The 25095-nt window shown below is 35.3% G+C and overlaps 1 protein-coding gene across 1 annotated transcript in view; it reads right to left on the reverse strand.

Annotated features, from left to right (window-relative positions):
* CSMD1 (CUB and Sushi multiple domains 1) overlaps positions 1 to 25095 on the reverse strand; it is a 1237849-nt gene that overhangs the window by 111935 nt on the left and 1100819 nt on the right. The window contains exons 43-47 of the mRNA XM_075086937.1: positions 17422 to 17599; positions 14618 to 14763; positions 12116 to 12196; positions 11848 to 11961; positions 1425 to 1613 (exon numbers count right to left, since the gene is read on the reverse strand). Of these exons, the coding sequence (XP_074943038.1) occupies positions 1425 to 1613; positions 11848 to 11961; positions 12116 to 12196; positions 14618 to 14763; positions 17422 to 17599 (708 nt within the window). The remainder of the gene's footprint in view (positions 1 to 1424; positions 1614 to 11847; positions 11962 to 12115; positions 12197 to 14617; positions 14764 to 17421; positions 17600 to 25095) is intronic.

Here is a 25095-nt window from a genome sequence, read left to right on the forward strand (position 1 = left end):
TTGAGAGCTAGCTCAGGAATCTCTACATGGCACTGTATTGAGAGGTTATAAATATGCCATTATCTTTCTCATTTAAGTTTGCTGGTAGGTGGTAGAAAAAATTACTTCAGTAGAGCTGCACTACAGATGAATTTTTAAGAATGTGATTTCATGTCATGAAATGACAGTGCTTAAAAATGTAGTAACTATGATAATTCTTCTCACAAATCTATTCTTGATAACCTGGTTACATTAAATTTAAATGTAGAAGAAAGAAAACAAAAATCTTCATCAGGAACATTAAGCAGTTTCAACAGAAATTTTCAAAAGAAAACAAAGAAAGTGATCAGACTACTAGAAAAGTTCCAGGTGCGCTACATATTGTCTTGATGTTAAATACAAAATAGAGTGCAGGAAAAGACTCTTAATAGATTTTTCAGACCATTTTCTCCACTAACCTGACAAGGACCAACATACACATTATAAAGAAAAAAACTGACATTTTTAAAAGAATGAAAAATATTGTGGATTTTTCAGAACGCTGTTATCAAAAACTGAAAATATTTAAATAATTTTGGACACTAAAAAACTACTACTTAAATATAATACTGAGAAAAAGCTACCTCAAAACATATGACCTTTTAATATTTTTCATGTTATTAAACTCCCATGGTGAACATACATCAGTTCTATCATAGTTAGCATACATTCTTGGTTAATTAGTGAAGATATGATAATGGTCTCCAAATGAATAAAAATATATTAAAGAACAATCAGGGACTAGTTATTCTCATCAATCAATGAGAACAGAACAAGTGATAATAAGCTAAAAATTCAGTAGAAGATAAGAATAACCTGTAATTAAACAGGGCCATTTGTGAGCCTGCTGCTATCAGTAACACTCTAGAAATTAAGTTTTTGTCATTTCTCTACTCTTTGTCCCAAATCAGATGTCAAATTCTTTAACAGGACTATATTCAAACAAGGTACAGCACTGGTTCTGTTACGCTATGCAGAAAGTAGACTGGGTATTTGGACTCAAATTTGAGTATTTAGCCTCAGATAATTTTATTAAATTGGACAAATGGAACTATAACCCCAAAATATCTCCTCACCAGAAGTGATCCAATACAGATCAATTTCAGACACCTCCATACCTTTCCCAGGAAACAGAAAACTATGACTTTCATAGGAATGCTGCAGCTGCTACTGCTCTTCCTTTAACAGTACCTAAGAAAATTTAAAAGCTTCTTTGTCTTGAATACATCTATAAAAACTTTCATTGGCTAACAAACTTAGACTTAATGCAAAAGTAATAGAAATACTGGACTATTTTTTCAGTTTCAGATTTATCAATGCATTATGAAACCAACAACTGGAAATCAAGCCCCATTTGACCTGATATTTTTTCTTTTGTGGTTAGATAGAACTTAAATCTCTCTTACCATCAAATACCTCCAGCTCATCAAACTGCTTTTCACTTTGAAACATTTCTACAAAGATGGAGATGTTATATCCTGGTTCAACCTTTATAGTCCAAGAACAGGTCTGAGAGTTTGGATAGGTGCCTGGGTAACCTGGACTGAGGATCACTCCTGATGATTCTGTACGGATTTCATTCGCTGGACATTGTGCTAAAAAGGACACAACAAGATGATCAACATGCATATCGAACAATGAAATAAAGTGTTTCCTTTACATGAAAAAATAGTATTATTTTTCAGATATATGGATGCTTCAAGTTCATTTTCCAAATGAAAACATGTTAAAATCATATTCTAGATGGAGGCGAGAGTAAAGTTTCCTTTAACAGAATGAGAAACAGGACCACCTTTATAAACCTTCCATTTATGAAACAGGATCCAAATCGTAATAAAACATTAACCCAGCCCAATCCATCAGTCACAGCCCAAAGGGTTTACAGTCAAGGGATTCACAGATGTTGGTGTGATCATTCACATGCGTGAAGTAAAAATCCTGGTGAAACTTTTTATTTGGTAACCTAGTAGCTGTCTTCCATTTGAGTTCTCAAAAAAAACATCCACCTTTACCAAAGAAGTCTGTTACCTGAACATAGAAACATATTGGAGCTTCTAGGCACACCAGATCATTTGAAAACATACATGTTTTGCACAGGCAAAGGGTTTATTTTGGATACAGAATATTCCAAGTCATCCAAGTAAGAACTTCTCATGCAACCACTTCCCATGTTATTTAAACTCTGAACTCATAACATTTTACAGTTTGACCAGGTATTCATAGGCATTTATGATCTCTACATATGACAAGGAGTGTCCCTGTTGTGGTTTAGCCCCAGTCAGCAGCTAAGCACCACACAGCTGCTCGCTCACTCCCCCCACCCCTGTGGGATGGGGGAGAGAATCAGAAGGGCTGAAGTAGGAAAGTGTGTGGGTTAAGAACAGTTTAAAAATTAAAATAAAACAGTAATAGTATTAATAATAATAACAATAATAATATAATGAAAAGGAAAATAATGAGAGAGAAAGAGGCGAAGCCTCAGGAGTGGGGAAAAATACAAAGAACAAGTGATGTAACCTGCTCACCACCCACTGACCAAAGCCACCAGTCCCCAAGCTGCGATCGCTGCTTCCCCCGGCCAACTCCCCCCAGTTAATATACTGGGCATGACATCATATGATATGGAATATCCCTTTGGCCAGTTTGGATGAGCTGTTTTGGTTGTGCCCCACACCCCCACCCCCTCCTGTCTTCTTGTGCACCCAGAAGAGCACAGGAGGCTAGAGAAGTCCTTGACTACTGTAAGTACTACTCAGGAATAACTAAAATATGGGTGTGTTATCAATATTATTTACATACTAAGTCCAAAACACAGCACTATGCCAGCTACAGTGAAGAAAATTAACTCTATCCCAGCTAAAACTATGGCAGTACTATACTAAAATGCTGTAAATTTTATATCCTAAATACTGTTTTTGATTAAGAAATGCTTTTACTGGTCACTGGTTTTCTTTAACATTTTACCTCGCAGGCAGAACTGATTTTTTTCATGTCTGTTTGCTGTTGAAGTCTGACTCATTTTGTCCAGAGTTTCATAATATATGTGCATATTAACAATGCTTTTTGTGTAAGATTCACAAATATATCTCAACAGAAATGCATTCCTGGAAAATGTCTGGCACAGTATCCAAGTACTTGCATAAATTAAAGGTTACAGGAAAGGTGAAAAACAACAACCGAGGAAAAATGATCGCAGGAAAAAATGTTACAGGGGAAAACCCACACATAAATATCAGAAACAAACATTAAAAACTGGACCATTTCCCTTATTTGGCCTTTTACAAACTTGGAGGTGAAATTTAGGTTCAGTTGTAGCCAAGAAGAATTTTCCTGTAAACTGGGGGAAAACAGTGTCAAGACCTTATCTTTAATTGTTCTCTCAGAAAATTAAGCATACTGGTAGAGAAGGAAATTATATTTTATAAAAGAAGTCCAGTCTTCACCTTCTGTTCCATACACTGGGTACAAATCCGAACCCTCCACCAGAAGCCACAATGCAAACAAAATAGGAATTTTATCAGTTAACTCACATATAAATTAACCATCACTGTCTTACACAGTGCATAGACCTTTACCCTTGGGAAGCTGGCTTATTCCTGTCCTTTCTATAACCTAGATACAGTTTTCCAGACTTGTGTGTGGAAGGTAAGAGAAAATGTACATGCCTGAGTTGGAAAATACAACATTCCATTCACCGTCCCACATTCTCTAGAATATTTTAAATATTGATACATTAAGAAAGAAGGATATGCATTTCAAACATAAAGTAAAACATAATTTTCTGAGGACTACCAATTTCTTAATGGCACCAAAGTTTAGAAAAAAATAAAATAAAAATCAAAACAGTTCGTTTTCTGGCTGTTCCAAGACTTCCCTAGATCTGACGCATACGTTGAGCCTTCAGTGTAAAATTCAGGGTGATTTTTCTTCACTTGTGATTTTTTTATACTATAGCATAAATTATAAATCACTTATCTAAAAACCACTCTGATTATTTAGGGATATAAAAAGTGGGGAAAATGTGAAAAAGTAAAAACTACTTATTACTTATTTTTGTCATAACATTTTCTTCTTCAATCTTCCCTAATAGACTGGAGAATATGCAGCATTATCATGCCAGCAAATGCAGGAAGAAATATTAAATTGTTGAAACCCTCTATTCCTCTCCTCCCCCTCATCTTGTTTAGCTAAAAATTTCTTCAGTCAGAAAGAAAAATGTCAGCCTCTGAAAAAGAAGGATATAATATGCAAGTGAGAATATACTGTCAAGCAGGGAGAACCAGGTGTGGGCTGGGGAAAAATGGCAAGCAAATCATTTTTCATTGGCGTGTGTCCCTTTCTGCTATCATTTGACAGCACTGGCTGTAGCAGACAGTATCTCTAAGAAGTAAAGCCATTTTTCATAGCAGACATCCTAAAAGAGTGAAAGACTATGGTATATGAAGTAGTAAGGATCCTTTTGACAATTTTAATTCCGGGATTTTCTCTTGAGATAAAAAAACCTGTAGCCAAATTACACCCAGAAATTCACACAAGCTTCTGTGTAAGAATACAGCATTGCATGTATTTAATGACAGTAGTTTATTTTTCTCATTATCTTAAAATGAAACACACTGTTACTTTGACTTCCTATATTCTTCAAAATTAGAGAGAATAACTTGAGAAAATGCAGTCAAGTGCTCTGACTCATGAATATGCAGCAAGTACAACAAAACCAGCAAATTATCACAGAACAACATTGGACAGAAACATATTGTCAGATAAGTAATTATAACTATTTTCCCTTAGTTAAATAGATGAGACTTATTACTGAACAGAAGTTTGGCTAGCTACATGGCATTTCCTGTCAGACATGCAGTAAAGCACTCATCAGTTATTGAAGAGTAGCTGACATGACACAATTCCACAACCTGCTTTACCCTGCAGTATTATTTGCTTATTCGGCAAGACTATTTTTAAGAAGAGGTGTCTTTTACTGATCCAGTACTGGCTTCATTGGAAGGTTTGCTCTAATTTTAAAGTCTACTAGAGCAACCTGTGGATTAAGAGCTGGTTTTCAAAGTTGTAAATTACAAGTATCCTGGAGACATCAGTAATACTGTCAGACTTTTCACAGTGAGACACAGTGATTCTTTTCAACACTGGAAAACTATCACTCCTCTGGATAAACAATGCTTTAAGAAATGGCCATGATCAACTAACACATGACAAAATAGTAGTTGCAAAGCACAGGACATTTGGAAGGAAAATGGGACTGTAGCAAGTACCTCTGGAGTGGTCTTTAGTAAACATGGCATATCTAAAAACTAACAGCAGAGCTGGTAAGGATACACTGCCTTTTGTTGCCTGCTTTTTCTCAGCATCTTAGACAGTTATGGAAATAGCCATTGGGCAAATTACTCATGGAACAAATTATTTACTGGTCATTCAGGTTTGGGGCCTGCAAACAAAATCTGTATGTTACAGAGACACAGTCCAGACAAAACTGAAGGCAGGTGATCTCATAAAATGGAAAGTGTGATAGTACATTCTTCCAGAAAAGTACACAGTTGTGTTAATCTAAAAGATTATTATTGCAGCCCTTTATATGGGTGCTCTTTCAGCTAAATTCCCTCAGGTATCATTTCCAAAGAGGTGCATGATAAGTAACTTCTTAAAAACAGGCTGCATGAACTTCTATTTACTTATGGTAGTATATGAAGTTTTTGGAATTTGGGATGGAGGATTTTCAAGTAAGAATAAGATTCAAAATTTGAATAATTTCAAAACTTGAAATTTTGAAAAACTTGGGAACAGTTTACAGTGATCTACAGAACACTGTCATAAAGTGTTGAGATATTCTTCACTAACTCACTGCAAGTATATGAAAGAAATGGAGCCAGGGAAGGAAATGCAGTGAAAAAATGAGGAAAGTCACCAATCCAGAGAAGTGAAAATTGCTAGTTTTCTTTGGGAAAAGATGTCTTAGAATAGGAAGAAAGACAATCACACTCAAGAAAGCACAAGACACCTTGACTGTGAGCATCTCAGAAACCTCTGAAAATGCTCCAGATGAGAATTGGCCACTGTAAGAATGACCTGCAAAAAGAAAAAGACAGGACTAGGAAACAGCAGGGAGAATTAAAAAAAACCCAAAACAAGATAAACTCACAGAAATTACTTCTTCTGCTTTTTTCTTTCACCTGCTTTGCTCTTAGATATTTTTTTTTTTTTTTAATTTTTTGTAAAGGACATCAGAGACGAAAAGAGAAGCAGAAAAAAAGAGGAGGTAGCTTGTTTGCTAGGTTTGAAAAAAATAACAACAAAAACCCATTTTTGCAAAAGCAGGTAAAAGTTACCTACTGCCCGCTGCTAGCTTTCCCATTCTTCACAGTTGATTCTTAAGAAGGGACCTGAAACTAATTTTATTTACCACAGGGGAAAATGTGCCTTTTTCAGATGTTTCCTCATGCCCCTCTTTTGTAATTGAGGAAAAATACGATGTTGTTTTGTAATTAAGAACATTTCTTTGGTGGGTGAATATTAAAAATCAACAGCTTAAAGGTCAGAGAATTTCCTTGAAAAAATAATCACATGTAGGCAACATAAGAAACAGATCAATGCAGAATTGCTGTAAGAGTTCTTTCCTCCATATATTCTATTGTATTCACTTAGTGTGCTTCCAAACTTTATTAATAAAACAATTTCCAAAATGAAGGAGTACTTTTTGTGTGGAAAAAAAGGCACCTCTCTAATACAAATCAGCACAAATAGTAACGCAAAGGGTGAAAGAGGATATGGAATATTCTGTGGTACTGAGACAAAAATAGTGTCTTGTGAGGCCGCCTTCAGCATATTCTTAGGGCATAGAATTCAAGTAAAAATGAAACTTCTGTCTTTCTAAGCTGTAAATAGCTCAGTACCTCTCCTATGCTAGAGTAGAAGTGGACAAATTTTACACAGCAAGCTATAGGTCTCACACTTTCTATGGCCGGGATTCACTTCCTATAGCTAAAAGCCATTGGACAAGAGGTCCCTTCCAACCTCAGCCATTCACAGGGAACATACAACAGGGACTTATGAGAGGAACAGTTCTGGAGTAGTTCAGGGGCATGGGAAAGCAGTGTAGTGCTCCTTTGCAGCTTGGGAGCTGGCTGTGCCATGGTGTTACATGGCAAATTGGCAACGTTAATCTTGGCAGCCTTTGCTGGCTCTTCTTCTCCACCATAATGAATTATTCACCAAATTGTCCCAGTATAGCTTAGCTGCCAATTACCTGACTTAATGTCTAGGGTGGAAGCTAGACTTGAACATTTTACAAGATTCATATGGTTAAAGACATAGAGTTGAGATACTGAGACAGTGAGACTGCTTCACCTTGCTCTATAAAAAAAAAAAGGCAAATCCATTTTCCAATACTGCTAATAACTGATACTTATCAATTGAACAAAAATAAACTCCACAGTGCTATTTTCCTGGTATCATTCACAAAACAGGTGAAAGCAAAAATTTGCAGTTTGGACCCTTTTGTTCTATAATATTAGCTATCACCTTTAGCACAGTACTTGAAAACAGAATACTCCTAAATACAAAGTCATACAGATTGCTCCAGTTGAGGCATACATATTCTACTGTTAACACTGTTTCTTTTGTTTTTAAATCAATTAACACATTAACATTCTATTCTTCAGTATTAAATTTGATACCTTCTGGACCCTCTTCTGTCATCTAAGGTACAGGGTGATTCAACTACCTACACATTTAAGAAGTTTAGGAATTGATGTGAAGTTTACCAGTCAAGAAAATCTGAGCTGCAAAACAGAATTAGACACTAGAGCCCTGGAAAATATTTAATTATCATTCATTTATAAGTATATCCCATGAATTTTAAAAGTAGCTATTATAAAATTGTTTGGAATAAAAGGAATAAATATTATATAAAAAAACCTGCTTTAGGCATATTGGAGAACATAAGCAATCTATTTTACATTCATTTTGAATCATACAGTTGCACATGCAAATTTCAAGTACTGTTATTTGTTAGCTTGCATAAATTCATACATACAGGCAATGTTTACAGAAAATCGACAGGAAATAACAAAGATCTTTATGTTACACCTTTTCATGTAATTAAGCGTGGCGGGGCAGTGACACAAGAAAAGTAATTCTGCAGGACGACGTAACACACTCATCCTATCCTAGTTTCAGGAAATGGATTACCTAACCTGGCTTTTTGACACACCTGATTCAGTTGTTTTGGGGAAGGCCTGACTAAGCTTTTTGACTTAACTCTAACACTACTGTCTCCTCTTTGATTTCTGTTTTTATTCATAAATATCAGCATCACCCTAGGACAATATTATCACACCACCTCTCTAATTCAAGTGTTTTGAGCAGTCAGATTAGAGTTATCTACCTTTCACTGAATGCCAATTAGCTGTTTTACTAGTACATCAATTTTTTGTGACAAATACAGAAATATTTCTTGCTGTTGCAGTGTTTATCATGCTTTAATTTACATCTCTACATTAACCTAGCAGCAGTTAAAAAAGGAAAGAAATCAGTAGCAAGAGGATATAAGGATAGGGCAAGATCAGAGGCTCCAAGTGTATAAACACAAATCACAGTCAACTATTGGTAAACATAAATTCATGCATAATGAGAGTATGTCCTGTAGGTTGCCTAGGGTTCTGTATATTAGACAGTACCAGCTGGCAGGTTTTCATAGTACCAAAGCATTAGGAGAAAATCTGCTCTCAGACAGAGCAGACAGGAAGGGAAAGGGAGCTGTAAGAAAAGCGTGGTGCGGTACAATTACAGCTGCTCTGGAGTTCATTCATTCAGAATGATGTAGAAGTGGTCACTGAGACTGATTTCTCTCACCTGTCAGATATGACATCAGACTTGTATATAGTATCCTAGAACCTGGTCTTCTATATATAAATATATTTCTTGCCTACTACAACATAGTGGCACAGCTCAGGAGGATGAAAAGTTTTCTAGCATCTTTAAAAAATGTGAAGCTGATCAAAATAAGGACAATCCATACAATTTTAAACTACAGGTATAATGCAGAAACAAAAGAAGGGAGTCCAAAAATTAGTTTGAAATACAATATGTAAACTATATAGCAAGTAGCATTTTTTTCCAAGTCTATCAGGATCAAATAGTGTTGTATAAATGCAGTTCTATACTGCATCACCTCAAAAGAAATACAGTAGAATTGGAAAAGGTATTGGGAAGGATGACAAGAATGATTAAAGTTATGAAATATCTTCTGGTTTATAAAATCGTGCCATAAATAGGGTGAATAGGGAACAACCTGTTACTGTTTCTTCCCCCATAGGAACTAGAGGACATGAAATCAAAACAGCAGGTGTCAAGTTCAAAGCAGAGAAACATCTTCATGTATTACATAAATTGTGCAACTTGCTTGCACAAAACTTTTGGTTTCAGAGCATTTACATGGCTTCAAAATGGGACTGAATAAACCCACTGAAGAAACAGCCCTACAAGTTTCAAAATACAAAGAACATTGCTAGCTTAAGAGTGGCTTAGCTGCAGTTGGGTGAAGGCCTTAATTAACTGCATGCTTGCAATGATCTTATGTTGTTCACTAGAAAATAATTACTGGCCAGTGCCAGAGACAGATCATTGGGTATATGGCCTGGTATATGGGATTTCTGGTCTGCAAAGAAAGAAGTGTTGCTACCATGAGTGAAAGTGACTAGTTTCCACAGCATCTGAAAGACTTTTTGGAAATAAACTTAGCAGATGGCTAATCATTATCAGAAGCTCCTAAGTTGCTTCTTTAGAGAATGTGATGGTTTTGGCTGGGGTAGAGCTAATTTTCTTCAGAGCACCTGGTATGGGGCTGTATTTTGGATTTGTGCTGGAAACAGTGTCGATAATACAGGGATGTTTAGTTATTGCTCAGCAGTGCTTACATAGGGTCAAGACCTTTTCTGTCCCTCACCCCACCCCACCAGCGAGCAGGCTGGGGGGAGCACTAGAAGCTTGGAGGGGACACAGCTGGGACAGCTGACCCCAACTGACCCAAGGGATATCCCACACCATATGACGTCATGCTGAGCATATAAAGCTGGGGGAGGGAGAAGGAAGGGGTGGATTTTTGGAGTGATGGTGTTTGTCTTCCCAAGAAGCTGTTAAGTATGATGGAGCCCTGTTTTCCTAGAGATGGCTGAACACCTGCCTGCCCATGGAGAGCACTGAATTAAAACCTTGTTTTGCTTTGCTTCTATGTGCGGCTTTTGTTTTACGTATTAAACTGTCTTTATCTCTAGCCAAGAGTTTTCTTACTTCTACTCTTCTAATTCTCTCCCCCATTCTACCAGAGGGGAGTGAGTGAGCGGTTGTGTGGTGCTTAGTTGCCAGATGGGGTTAACTCACAATAAATTGTTAGCTTAAAATTGAAAGCTGGATTTGCAGTACAGTCATCTTATTAAAATACACTGATTGGAAAATAAATCAAACATCAGTACGGACTGAGTTATTTGACCAAGAAACAGACAGAAATATAAAATTTTCTCATTACTTTTGCATACTTTATGATGAGGGTCCTGAAATTAATACTGAATTTTTTCCACCTGAAACAGGGACATGGTGTCACTGTCTCTGAATTTATGACAGATCTCAGATTATTGTATGCACAAGTCAACAAACAGAAGGAGCAAAAACTTTCTCTGGCATGGGTAGTCATATGGACAAATTACTTACAGATGCATCAAATATATAATGGCATTAAGAAACTAGTGCAGCTTGTACTATGAACCCTTTATTAATTTTTAAGTCATCGAAATAGAGAACCAGGGCAAGAGGAAGAAAGGTACACATACAGCTATTAATAAAGTGTCACAATAATTGCTGTGCTTCCAGTGTTACTTGTTGTGCATATGGATGTTCTTACTTCATGATATGGAAGATGTTTCATCCATAATTACATATTATAGATCGAAGCTAGCTAATCTCAGTTAATATATTATGAATATGAGAACTTCTGATCACTGTTCTGATGATGGCATCTCATCAGTAACTTTTTCCCCCCCCAAAAATTGAGGAACTTCAGGACAAAATTCTACAGATGCTTTCTCTGTCACTTTTTCAACATTTCAAAATCTTTTTGCTGTCCACTATGTAACAAACTAAACCAAACTAAAGAAAAAATAACTAACAGCATCTCTTGAAAAACATACTTTGGATGTCTGCGTACAAATCTCCAAGATATACTTCTTTTCCATGAAGATGAGCAAATTGTCTATGAATGCACACTTAAACATTATTTATATTACATTTTTTAATCCATTGTTTGAAATACTGTAATTATAAACATAGTATGAATAGTTGAAAGATTTTTAGTGCTTCTATGAATTTAAGTTTGCCACATATTATTTTAGAACACCACATTTTTCATGTGACTTTGTTATATAATGTCAATATTTGTGAAAGCAGAGACAATAATTTCTTATTTTACTTTGAAAGCTTAATTTAAATACAGACATTTAAATCTCTTCATGGGTAAAAAGAAATCTGTGGTTTGATAGGAAACAAAGTTAAATAATTTAAATTAATTTTGGAAATCAGTGTTTCGTTAATTTTGTAATTAAACAGTTAAAGCCACTTGTCCTTTGATTCTAAAGAAATGAATGTCTGTGGAAACGCATTAGGGAACAATTTGAAAGCGTGTACACTTGTTAGATATTGAAGAAATAAAACGAAACTTCTTTTAAACTTGAATGAAACCACAGTGCCCAAAAATTTGATGTTTAATATATATGAAAATAAAAACAGAGGAATACTAATGATATGCAGACCATGCAAGCACATATTTACCTTCACAGAATGGAGAGGTTCCTTCAAACTGCAACTGTGCATTCAGTTTGCATGTTAATATATCTTGTCCAACAAGGGTGAAACCAGGATGGCACTTGTACTTCACAAAATCTCCTGAAAAAATTATTAACATGAAAGTTAAACCCAAAAAAACCCGCAAACAGAAGTATACCAAAATCTCAGGTGGAAGATGAAATACATTGATAGTTTAGTTTAATCAGAATTCAAGTGAAAACGTAAGAAAGAAAAGGAGGTACTATTTTTTCACCTATTTCAAAGTCATCATCTTCTGTAAACAAATCCGCATGTGGAACTGTGGGTGGAGGCTGGCACTTCTTCAGCTGATAAGCTGTTAATTTAAGTAGAAAAAGGATTAAACACTGGTGTGTTAAGAATTATTTTACAGAAAACTAATTTCCTATTCACACTTCCCAAATTACCAAAGCTGCACTGAACCTAATGGTCTCTCAGTTACAACATTTTCCAAATTAAATGTCATGACATTACATATTATCTAAAAATATGCTATATATATTGTATACCACACTGCCTGGATAGTTATAGATCCATTGTAGGATTGGATGCAGTTGTGATGTTTATGATGAGGTTTTTGCAGCTACAAGGCTGCTGTTTCATGTGGCTGCCTTTGCATCATGTGATAGGGCTAATGGCTATAAATCACAGATCACTTAGATTTCCTGGAAAATCTGTAATTACCTGTCACATACCTGACCTGTCATATTCATTCTTAATTTAAGCATACTTGGAGTTAGTCTTTCTCAGGATACAGGTTTATGTATTTACTTTAAGAAGAAACAGCAGCAGCAGTAGTAGCAGTAATAATAATAACATTATTTAATAAGTTACACAATGCTTTTAAAACAAAATCTCTACTCTTCAAATCTGTTTCAATAAATTGTGAACAATCTCATAAGGAAGGTGACTAGTACAATGACTGCCATGTTTCTAAAATGGAATAGAATGCCTAGAGCAGCTGAAGAAGCCATTTCTGGATAAAAAATCCAAAGGAGAGATTTAAGATTGTGATCAGAATGCACATAGTATAGAAAAACTCTCCTTTTCATGGAGCTAAATCACAGTAAAGAATACAAATTCTCCTAGTAACTTGCTAGTCCTATCCACTTGTCATTTTTGAGAAGTAAAAGAAACATAAAATATAGGAATCAGCCCTTATCTTCCACATAAGCTTCTATAACTCATCCTGTAAAGCAATTGTACAAGGAGGGAAAAAAAATCAAAAAACCAAAACATGGAGAGTTTCAGTTTTTTTATCCATAGAGAGCTTCCAAGAAAAGGGAGGAGAAAGCATACATGCTTTCCTATGTACTTCTGTATTTGTATGGTGTTTCTGCCATATATATATATATGAACACATACATATAATTATTATTATGTATTCCTAATAGCACTAGTTTTTTCTAGAGAACACCTGAGAAAAAAAGCTTTGCAACCTGCTTAGGCACTTGTAACAGCAAGTATGTAAGAAATATACACTATTCTTGTTTCCAGAAATAACATTTTCCAAGAACTTAATATTGTACTTCTACGCATGTCCAGTAAGGCCTTTGTGTTCACCTAAGCAAGACATCTGTCTCCCAGTATGCGGGCTCAAAAAATGGGAATCCCTTCAATTTAGTCTCCAAGAAGCCCAGTTTGCAGGATTTTCTGCAATATCTTTCTTGTGGTATCTCCATTGCAGATTGAATGCAATTAAAGCAATTAAAAGCATGTACACTGTTCACGTTGTCCACCCATGGGACATTATGCAAAATATTATTATGCAAAATAAAGAAACAGTGCAGGGAAAAAGAAGCAGATTCTTTTTTTCCCTTGTTAGGGTAATGCACTATGTACTGTAATAGACTATGTACCTTGCCTTTTTATCATCTGAAGTCGTAAACCCTGAAATACTGACTACATGCTTATGTACTTTCAATTTAAGGCTGGAAAACGCTCTCACTGACTATTCCCTGTAGCCTGCTTCTCAGACACTACGTGGGAGCTATATGTTTTCTGCCTGATGACTAAAGCCAGGTACTTCGTTTTTTGCTTCTCAGGTAAGTGTTTTAGGTTACCATATATCACGCCCTTCTTTTAGGAGAAAACCACAGACAAGAAAAACTTTTCAGACTCTTGAGTACTAGTTTCGTGAAGACTTCCCCATGCAAATAGATACATTCTGTCTTTCTGTGGGATTTCCTCCTGTCATTGTGAATTAAATCACCCTATCTATTTGAATTACAGACCAGAAGGTTAACAATCTTCCATTTAATATACAAAATTTGGGTGAGTTAATCAGAATTAGAACTAGAATTCTAGAATGCCTAATTTTCATGTCATGTAGCCCGGACTGTAACTTTTTTGCTGGATATCAGACTTAAAGCTGTTGTTCAACCCTCCCACACTATGTGCCCTAGGATAAGTCAGCTGGTGAATTTTATTACAGAAGGTTAAAAGCAAGATAACTAATCAATGTGCCAAAATAATTAAAAAGTAAAAGCTCAGTATTAGATATCTTAACATTACAGATAGAACAATTTTATTCAAAGACACAAATGAACGTTCTTAAGAATTTTTTAATGCAGGATTTTAAAAACTAATTTGTACTGTTATTTTAAAAAAGCAGCAAACCCACGAATCATGGTAAATTTATTTAAGATCATTGAGTACATCACAAAGTTAAGAAATATTTTTAAATTTCACTTATTGATTGTGCTAATTAGATGTTAATGATATAAAGCTAACTGACCATGAAAATTGAGGACAAAGAATCCTCCCGTTGAAAAATCACTGTGAAATTTGAGGAGGACTTGATTGGTGGAACTGTAAGCTGTTTCCAGAGCTGTGTTCCCACTGAAAACTCCCAGCTGAGGCGAATTATGGTCAGGACCATCCCTAGGAAGAGTAACATAAAAATCAGCTGAAGAAATACTGTACTTTACTTAACATTTAAATTAACAGCCTCTTTTCTCTGTGGAGCAGGTTCAATTTTTGTAAAAAATGGTTTTCCTAATGATTCAGAACAAATTTGCTTTCTTTTCATTTCTAGCAACACAGAATACTCTTTCTAACTTCAAAGCCTAATATGTTTTGAGAGAGCAGGACTACTTTACAATAACTTTTATGTCTCCATGGGAAAAAAAAATTGTCAGCTGACTGAAATTTTCTCTGTATGTTCCTGCCAAAAATTCTCATGTACACATCAACTGAAAGAAAAAAATCCAAGAAACTCTTGTAATCTTATAATATTTCTAATATATTTTGACCCAGGTCCTGCAAGTCCTTACTTATGACTAACACATACAGAGGTGTGGAAGTTGCAAGTTATTCTTGCTATTTAAATTTATTTTAAAGACTCAGAGATATGTCCTAAGGAAAAATAAAAAAGGGAAAAAAAACATGGATAAAAAATGTTTTGTGTTTCTGAACAGTAGGATAGACACCCAAAGAGAAATATACTCCAGTACATCAGGCTGCATTAATTTTCAGTATTATCATATAGAACATTCAGGCCTGAACAGGCAGAGTTAATAAATAAACAAAACCTCCTGTTTTTATCACAGAAGAATTTTTTGAGCTCTGCAACACTTACTTCTGGTCATCTCATATATTACATGTACTGAATCTAAACCGAATAAAAAAGCTTTTGTGATATGTACTTCAGAAGGCTAGAGATCACCTAGAAGCTCCCTGAAAGCTGTTAGCTTTTGACTTTTCAGTCTTTAAATCAGACAGATACTTGTTCACCTCATTTGCATTGGTAAAATCCAAGCATTAACTAATTTTTGTCTATCTCAAACCTATCAAGATAAACTGTTAATGAAAAAAAATCCACCATAGAAAAAAACTCTGGTACAAGTTTTAAAAGAATGTATGTTGTGTATAAATTGTACAATTTTTTTTAAATAAAATGTAATTTAAATTAATTATTTTCCTCTTCTACAGTTTTTAAGGATTATTCAGGTTTCAAATTTGTATTCTGGTATTAGTGATGACAAGAAAAAATAAACTATAAGTGACTTGGTATAAAAATGTATTTTCTTCTTCCTGCTGCCTTGAAAACAAGAATGAAAGTAATGAATACTGAATAGGACCTTGATAATTTACTTAGGTTTTAATTTTAAAAGTCTGATTCCCAGGGTGGGGGGGGGAAGCTTTGATACTAAGATTTGTCTTTTCGTACAGAAGTTAATGACACATACATGAATGACCTAAACAAAATTACACTAAACAACCTCCTCCCAGCAAATTCAGGAGCTATCCATTGCTGATACCTCAGAAAATAACTTTAAGGAAAGCATGCTTGTAATTCATGGGCAAATGGGAAGTAAGAGAACTAAGCTTTAAAATAGTTGTGTTAAAAACTTTATTGAAAGAATATAACAATTCAGGAATTCAGCACATACTTCAGCCAGACTTGTTCAGAAAGCTGACACAATTTTAGGACTTTATTTGCTTAGGCAAAAAGAGAAGTCATTGGTACAGTTAGATCTTTACCAGTGGTTTTTTATATATATATATATTTTTTTTTTTTTTTAACGTACCAGAGAAAACAACCTATGATGCATTTTAGACTTGGATTTGTAGGCAATGCAAATACCAGAAGTAGCCAAATGGCAGTTCATAAAAAGTTATGCATATCTATAATCAGACTGGATTTTCCCTGTATTATACAGGCTTCAGTATTGCTGTCTGGAAAAAACTCATCCCAGACCACAAAAAGTACAGGAATAGTGGACTAGCTGAGAGACTGGAGCAACTGACTCAGAGAGGAGTAAGTTACATCCTATATTCTGTGCAAACTGTCCTTTTGTGGAACTATCTGTAGAATATATGAGATAAGTCACTTTGCACATTATATGGGGTAAGGACCATAGCTAGCCAGGATGAGATATGTATGTAACAACTTCAGCATCATCTATGCCTGCCCTTCAGTGCAGTAAATACTTATGCAAGAATTTAAACAGCCCTGGCACCTCTTCCTCCAGCTGAGGACACAAAGTTGAGATGGGTTAAGGGGGTAAGAAACTCAAGTTGAGAGATGGAGAACATGCGATATGAGGCTTAAAGACATAGAGGTACAAGGGCTGAAATCCTGGCTTGAGAAATAGAGTATGTCTGTCACCCATATTAAGATACTAAGGAAATTTCAGAAAATCTTAATTAAGGCATAAATTAGTTAATGCCCAAAGATGTCAAAAAGTTGTGTCACAACCAATATGTTTTGCCTCATATGTTCATGGTACACATAATTCAATATAATGCAGTTTATTACGTGACTCTGATATCACATGGCCTCAGAAAACAGAGAGCTCAAAGATCTGATTGATAAGTAAATTTGGGTTTCAAAGTACTTTTCGAAGTCTTCTTAAAGAGTTCAGACTGTGATATATAATAATTTTTTTTCTCATATAATTGCAGAACTTGTTTTATGCTGTTCTTCAGCACATATGATGACCTGAAAAGCAATACTAAGCAAAAGCTGTAGCTTGGGACAGTGAGATCTGATAAATCAAACAGAAAAAATCACTTCTGTTTTAAAAAATTGCATACCAAACGGCAATGTAGTCATTCACAGGTTCCGTTTGGAGTAAGGTAAAGTTGATATAAATCCCATGGCCTGGAGGCACAATAATTAACCAAGTACAGTCCTTGGAATTTGGGTATTCATCTGGAAATCCTGGGGAATAAACTGTACCATTCTGAGCAGTTACATTATAACCACAAGGAGCTGAAAAGAAAACAGATGAAAAATTAATAGGAGAAACATACTTTTTCGTATTACAAATGGAATATCAAAATTCTAATGGAATAGCAAATTCTAAAAGCTCTGCAGGACAAGACAATCTAGGTCTTACAGAGAGCATTTTCCCTTGGTTGGTTGCTTCTCAGAGACAGAAAATATAGATATTTCTAAGAAATAATTTATCTTTATGTCTTTCAGATTTTATTTCTTAAAATCCATCCAAATCTACTGGGAATATTGCTTTTATAGAGAATTCTCAAAACTAAATCACCACATATTTAAAAAGGGGCACCTTATGCTTCCATTCAAGATTAAGAAATGAATAAACAAGCAAACAAAGTTTTCATGTTTCCATATGACAGAACTCTAACTGAACTGGAACACAATTCTGAAAAAATAAAGGCTGGTTGTTCTTCCACTACCCCCAAATACCACGGCACTGTATTTCTGACAGTTTTTAGACATGTGTAATGGTATTTCAGTTGCAGTTTGTGTGCTGATTGTTCTTACGACAAGCAAAATGAAGACACAGATACAAATTAGCATACACTTGCTGAATGAAATCTGTAGGTAAATCAATGCCATGAAAAGGTGGTTGATTTAATTCAATGGTAGAAAATCATAGAATAATTAAGGTTGGAAAAGAACTCTAGGATCATCAAGTCGACCTGTCAGCCCAACACTACCATGTCTCCCAAACCATGCCCTGAAGTGCCACATCTACACATCTTTTAAATACCTCCAGGGTTAATGACTCCACCACCTCTCTGGGCAGCCTCTTCCAATGCCTGACCATTCTTTCAGTAAAGACATTTTTCCTAATACCCAACCTAAACCTCCCCTGACACAGCTTGAAGACATTTTGTCTCATTCTGTTGCTAGTGACCTGGGAGGAGACCGACAACCACCTCGCTACAACCTCCTTTCAGGTAGCTGTAGAGAGCAATAAGGTCTCCCCTCAGCCTCTTCTCCAGACTGAACTACCCCAGCTCCCTCAGCCTCTCCTCATAAGACCTGCTCTCCAAAACCTTCACCAGCTTCAGTGCCCTTCTTTGGACACAAATATGTAATACACAAATTATGTATTACACAAATATGTAATAATGTGCTCTCTTTTGAGTCTCAGATTTGGGGAACTGACTGATTATGTATGCAAGCATGGATCTGAGTAGACATACGTCCATTAGTGCAGACTAATGAGTCTCACTCATTAGAGTGAGACTTTAATCTCCTCTGTGGACGCTCACTCTAGCTCTAGAACTTTTTTCATTAGCCCTTACCATAAAGCTTATATTATTATTGTCAGGGTTCCTATGATGCTCCTTCAGACCTTCTTCATTTCTTTTGCATCTTTCACCAAGTGATGGAAAAAGGTGAAAAGGGGAAAAGGGGAAAAAAGAAAACGGAAAAAGGAAGAAGGACTGAGAAGTGCAGAAGTATGTCACATATCCCATATGGTTTAAAGTTGCTATACCATTGGGCTAGAAGGATCATCTGGCTAGTTGACGAGCAGCCCTTTTTGGAGAAATCTGTTTAGCAATCATTGGATTTCTAGGCTAGGTCAAGGAGGCTTTAACCACTTCACTTTCTTCATCCATATCAGTACTAGCTAGTATGATGCATTCAGCACATCTTATCTTAGAACAGATCAGCATCTGCTCCTGAAATATAACCTTTTAGTGCCCAACAGAGGAAACAAGATAAGGAAAATGAAGGGTTGGTTCTATCTGTTGGATTCCTAGTTGCATGTACAGGCCAAGGGCAGCTGGCACTGTCTGTCAGCTCTGATCGTTCTATAATGGAAATGTTTCTTGAGCCCATTTTTTACTGTTCCCTAATCCCCTACATTTATGCCATGCTCAGATTGCCTGGTCTCAAAAATCTAGTCTATTGTCTCCACAGTACTCCATGTTTACAGCTAAAAGTCTGCTTTGACAAGTATGCTTACTACAGTGAAATACACTTCCTGACACTAATATAATGACAAGTGGAAAATTCTTTAAGTTCTAGTTAAGAGATAGGATTTTTTGATAAAGTTTTATACTTAAATATTTTTTTTAGTTTATTATATTTTTGACAGATTTATTCATGTTGTCAATGATTGCATACATTTTTTACGTTGCCTCCATTATTCCCTAATACTCTACAAAGAATGCAGATTGGTTGTATCTCAGCACAGACATGACAGATCAATAAATGCCTCAGAAAAAAAAAGTGTCACAGATAACAAAACTCTAATAGAATAAGCAATACACACAGCTGATACTGGGCTTTCTCCAAAGATCCTTAAAAATCACAGGAGACAGAAAATTAAGCAGAAATAACAGGCTATATTTCACAGAAGACAAAAGCAGCTTTAGTTTGAAAAAACAGATCACTAAATTAATGAAGTTCTTACACTGCACTTTGAATGATAGGTATGAAGAAACACGGACTTTTGAAACAGAAAAATATACAACCAAGTCTTCTAAACTTTCAAATGTTAACAGTAGACTACAGGCTGATTTACAAACATATGAATACCCTACTATATGCTCCCTTACCAATTCATACCTAATTCCAGATACAACATTGTGCATGGAAGGACAGTAAACATCTTTAAGCATCCACCCAAAGGTGTCCGAACCTAGTTAGTAATTTATTGATGGCTACATGTGTCATGCAAAGACAGCTATGGTGTATCACTAGGACAACCTGATTGCACAGGAGTGAAGTCTTAGAGCATGACTACATGACAAGTGTCTACTATGATCCTGTGAGCAGAAATTAATCTAATTTTCTCCCATATACAAATTAAGCTCTTTAATACATCTTAAATCACCTGCTACACAGTGGAGAATATGATTTAGGTCGGGGATGGCTTCCAAAAGCATGCATATCCTTGCTCTGTTCAGGCAATTCTCCAGTGCCATACTACAGTTTTCCATCTGTGCATTCTGCTTATCTCCTCTCCATTCAACACGTCTATACTAGAATCTGATTGATAACTATTTAACCCCTTTGTTGTATGAATTTCCACAGTTGTTCACAGCATATATACACCAATACATTCACTCTTTCACAAGACTAACAGAGATCTTCTGTGAGATTTCTTAGCAGGGCAAGCTTCCAGCCACAATGTTGTCATTTACCAGCTTTTTAAAATTATTATTTTCCCTGTCTACTGATGGCCCTAATATTACTCACCAGCCAAAAAACCCAACCCAACCCAACCAAACCAAACCCACAACTTTTGTTTATACACACAACTTTTCTTTAGCATGAAGGGAGGGAACTCTACAACTAGCCTGGAGAAATTCCGTCAGTTTAGGACTTCTAGTTTAGGACTTAGGTTCAAATGTTTATAAAAACAGCACTATCAAGTGCCAGCTAGTCTACCTAATTAAATCAGAAATTCATACTATATCTTTGGTCTTGTTAGGAAATATTAATATATGAAAAATTGGTAACAGTACAGTAGGTGGCTAAAAATATCAGACTATGATTATTCAGAACATGGAAGCAGGGGATTTTTAATGCCAGGAGACAAACAAAATATACTGTTTCGTATTTTTGAGATAGACCTTCACTTTGATATTTGCCTTAGTCCATATGAGAAGATTGAAAGGGTACTGAACTTTTCTCTATTACTACTATGAATCCAATGAAATAATGGAATACAGAAAAGATATGGAAAGAATAAAAAACTCCTAACAAGCAAAACCTTAGCCATATAGCCCATTAAATATAGTGGTGCACCGCTAATAATAGGCCACAGACTTTGTGTTAAGCTAACAAAACAGGCCACAGACCCTGTCAGGTTTTTTCTGACTTGTTCAGGAAGTCAGAGACTTTTTTTAACTTGTAATGGCAATTATTCAATGATCAAGTAACTACTTACTGCTTTATTTTGGCTTTGTAGAACTGTGTGATGTAACACAATATTACATAGAAATATATAATTATTAATAAAAGATAGTGATAATAAATAGGTTTTCTGTATAGAATGAACTTCTTGTAGCCCTTCTCCCAGAGTGAGACCATTGACCTTAAGACTGTATAGACACTGGAAGAGTAAATGTACATCAGAGAAAGGGGTAGATATTAGATGTTTGTCTGTATATCATTCTATCATTACCTAACTGTAAATGTTAGTAGCACTGTAAATGGACTAATAATAATTTTTTGATTAGACTCTTAAGATTTTCTTTGGACTGGCACTAAAACCATGGCTTTGCATCTATGGCGTGTTCCTCTTGCCTCTTGACTGGTGGGGATTCAGGCAACCTATTTCGTAGTTTGGATGCAACAAATTCTTACCAATATATTTTGGCAACTGTAGAAAAGCAAGAACACTTAAAGATAATAATAGAACAGATGCTGTCATGATGATTTTATTACCTGAAGAGAGCAAACAGAAATACTAGATGTCTTCAATATTCTGGAATTACAGACCTATTTTCCATATCTTACACACAAATATTCATAAATTTTTTTAATGAATCATTTACGGGTAAGATATACATTGCCAGATTTCCATGGGACAACTGCACAGACAGCCCAACCTTTTCCTCTGAAGCACTGTCAAGTCTATTTTGTGAGCGACTACCAGATCTCATTTATCTCAGCCTTCTGAAGCATGTGCAATCTTCTGTAGAAAGGTTTTGATCTGAACTTCTAAGACTACTGGCCATAGCTACAAAGATGATTTAATTTTCCCATTGTTTTCCCTTTCAGACCCACTGCCAAATTCCAACAGAGACCTTATAACCATTTGTTTTCCTTATTGCAAAAACATTTATATGTCATCTTAATTCTTTCAGCAGTGCTAGACTGAGCTTTAATGTACAGAAATTAATTTTCTACAAAGCAAGTAGTGTGCTACCTGACAGACTGAGAAAACTCTGTATGCTCTGCCAAAACACTATGAAACATGCTCTTTCATCAGAAATCATAGCTACATAGATTCTGAATTACAGACATGTCAGTAACAGAAAAGACAGGAATGACTTCTTTAAGTTAGGAAATGAAGATAAAACTACTGAATTAAAACTGTCTGGATGGGGAAGGAACAGAAAAAGGTTATTATATATGTCATTATAAACTATTATTTTCTCTTCCTGCATGTTAATTCAAACAGAACAAGTATTTCTTTACTCTTACTTCTTCTAAGAAAACAAAGAAAATGCTAATTTGTACCATAAAAGTCTGAACCACTCCTAATGTAGACCTCATGTGTCTTCAATACTCTTTTAGGAAATGTGTTTCTCTAGGGAGTACAAATGAATAAGCAACAGAAACGATACAAGGCTGTTATGCCCTTTGATGCTGCGTCTATATCACTACTCAGGAATATTATCTATTATTCTGAAGTCCTTTCACAGCTCCGCAAATGTCTTCCATTTTGTGATAGATCAGAAAAAACCATACTCTTCCGATACCACAGTTATTTTTAACTGCCATCAAAGTAGAGGAAACCCAGTGATGTTCTCACATGTAAAGTGAAAGCATCTAAACAGGCATTTAATCTCTCTGGGGTTGAAAAATACATCTGGTTATAAAGCAGTTTTATTTTTTCTATATGATTTAATTGTCATGGAAGGTAATCCAAAAAAATTATGTGACATTTTAAAAAAGTCCTAGATATAGAATACTTATTTGTGTTTTCCATTAACCTCTGATTGCTAACTGGAACTAGTATTACAAAGTGTACCAGTTTATTACCTGAGTCCATTTATCTTTATCACATTTTCATCAGAAGAGATATATTCAAGTCTTTTCCACAATTTAACTGAATATTGTTTTTAATCAGGAACAGTATATTATTGAAAGTGAGAGAGGTATAGAATATTTTTTAATGAATTTTTTATTAGACTATGGAAAATATTTTCATTCCTCAAAAAATTAAAAATCAAGCTGATAAGCTGATGTAGTTTTATAACATGTATCAATAATATCATACAATAAAAATATCTGATATACTTAAAATTCCTTTTTGCAACTTTTACCTAGTCTTCTGTTCCTATTTATCCTATCTATATAGCTGTCACTATAATAATAGGAAATGCCATTTTTTGTTATGCCTTTAAGATTATCATATACAGATTGCTGCTAAACTAATCTAATGTTCACTTTTTGCAGATGAAATACTCTTTTAGTTGTCTAATATAGAGTTCTACATTCCATTACAACACTGCTATCCATTTGCAATTAATATTTTAAAATTATTAAAATAAATTATTAAAGCATTAATGAGGATTTTTAAAATACATTCTTTAACTGACCAATTTCATTCAAATCTTGATAAGTGAGAAAAGAGGGACAATAGGTCACTGCAGATTCATTATCACAAAACTCCTGTGGAAGAAATCAAAATCAGGCTAAGGCTTCTGACTCAAAAAGCTTAGCCTAGGATAAGAAAGAAAGGAAGAAAGGAAGAGGTCTATGATCAGTATAAAAACAAAAAGTGTTGAATTTTGAAATTGGGGGCCTAGGTTTCTAAAGTATTCTAAAAACACTTAGTGTTAAAGATTCTGCTTGGCAGCACCTGAACATAAAATTTCACAGGCTACGGAAGGGTGCTACTGAAGTGTTAATCACAGAATCACAGAATGGTAGGGGTTGGAAGGGACCGCTGGAGATCATCTTGTCCAACCCCCCTGCTTGAGCAGCAACACCCAGAGCAGGGGGCACAGGAACGCATCCAGGCAGTTTTGAACGTCTCCAGGGAAGGAGACCCCACAACCTCCCTGGGCAGCCTGTTCCACTGCTCTGTCACCCTCAATGCTGAAGTGCTAATGCTGAAGTGCTGTAATGCTAGCTAACAAAGAGACTCTGGATAAGTTCTGTTGCTTTGATTAACTTATCTGGATGTTCCAAACCTGGAGGAATCCCACACAGCATTTATTCATTTAAGAAAAGGTGAAACAGCTTATTAAACATGAAGGAAAGCCTTTAATTTCATTACATAAAAAATCAAGAGCTTTATTACAAGCCAGGATAAAGAAACGGAATGATTTGTGATATTGATTTAATTTCTTATCAGTTGAGGAGGCTAGATGATTATTTCTTAAAGGTGAGTGACATAATGGTTACCTTTCTTATCTATTCTCTCAGTTTAACTTTCATTTATACACTCTTCTTCTCATTTCTGATTTACCACTAAATCAGGATCCCCAAAATACATACTGTAAAAGACCAACAATTTAAGGTAAATGCTCCATGTTTATCTTGTTAAGATATTAGTAGGATTACCCCAAATGTCAACAGTTTAATAATAAAAATAGTAATAAACAGAATGAAATATGCTAGAAAAATCTCCAATGCTAACACTACAACTTTCATTGAACCACTAAAAAATACGTGTGAAAGCAATTTTCAAAGAGAACAGAGATTATAACTTCCCTAGAAATCTAAGAATTTAGATGTCTATGAACGTATGCAAATCACTGTTTTCCCACTGAAAACATTTCAAATTGCATCTGAGAAATTAATGTTTGTTA

This window comes from Phalacrocorax aristotelis, chromosome 3, assembly GCF_949628215.1.
Source record: "Phalacrocorax aristotelis chromosome 3, bGulAri2.1, whole genome shotgun sequence".
NCBI classification, from domain to species: domain Eukaryota; kingdom Metazoa; phylum Chordata; class Aves; order Suliformes; family Phalacrocoracidae; genus Phalacrocorax; species Phalacrocorax aristotelis.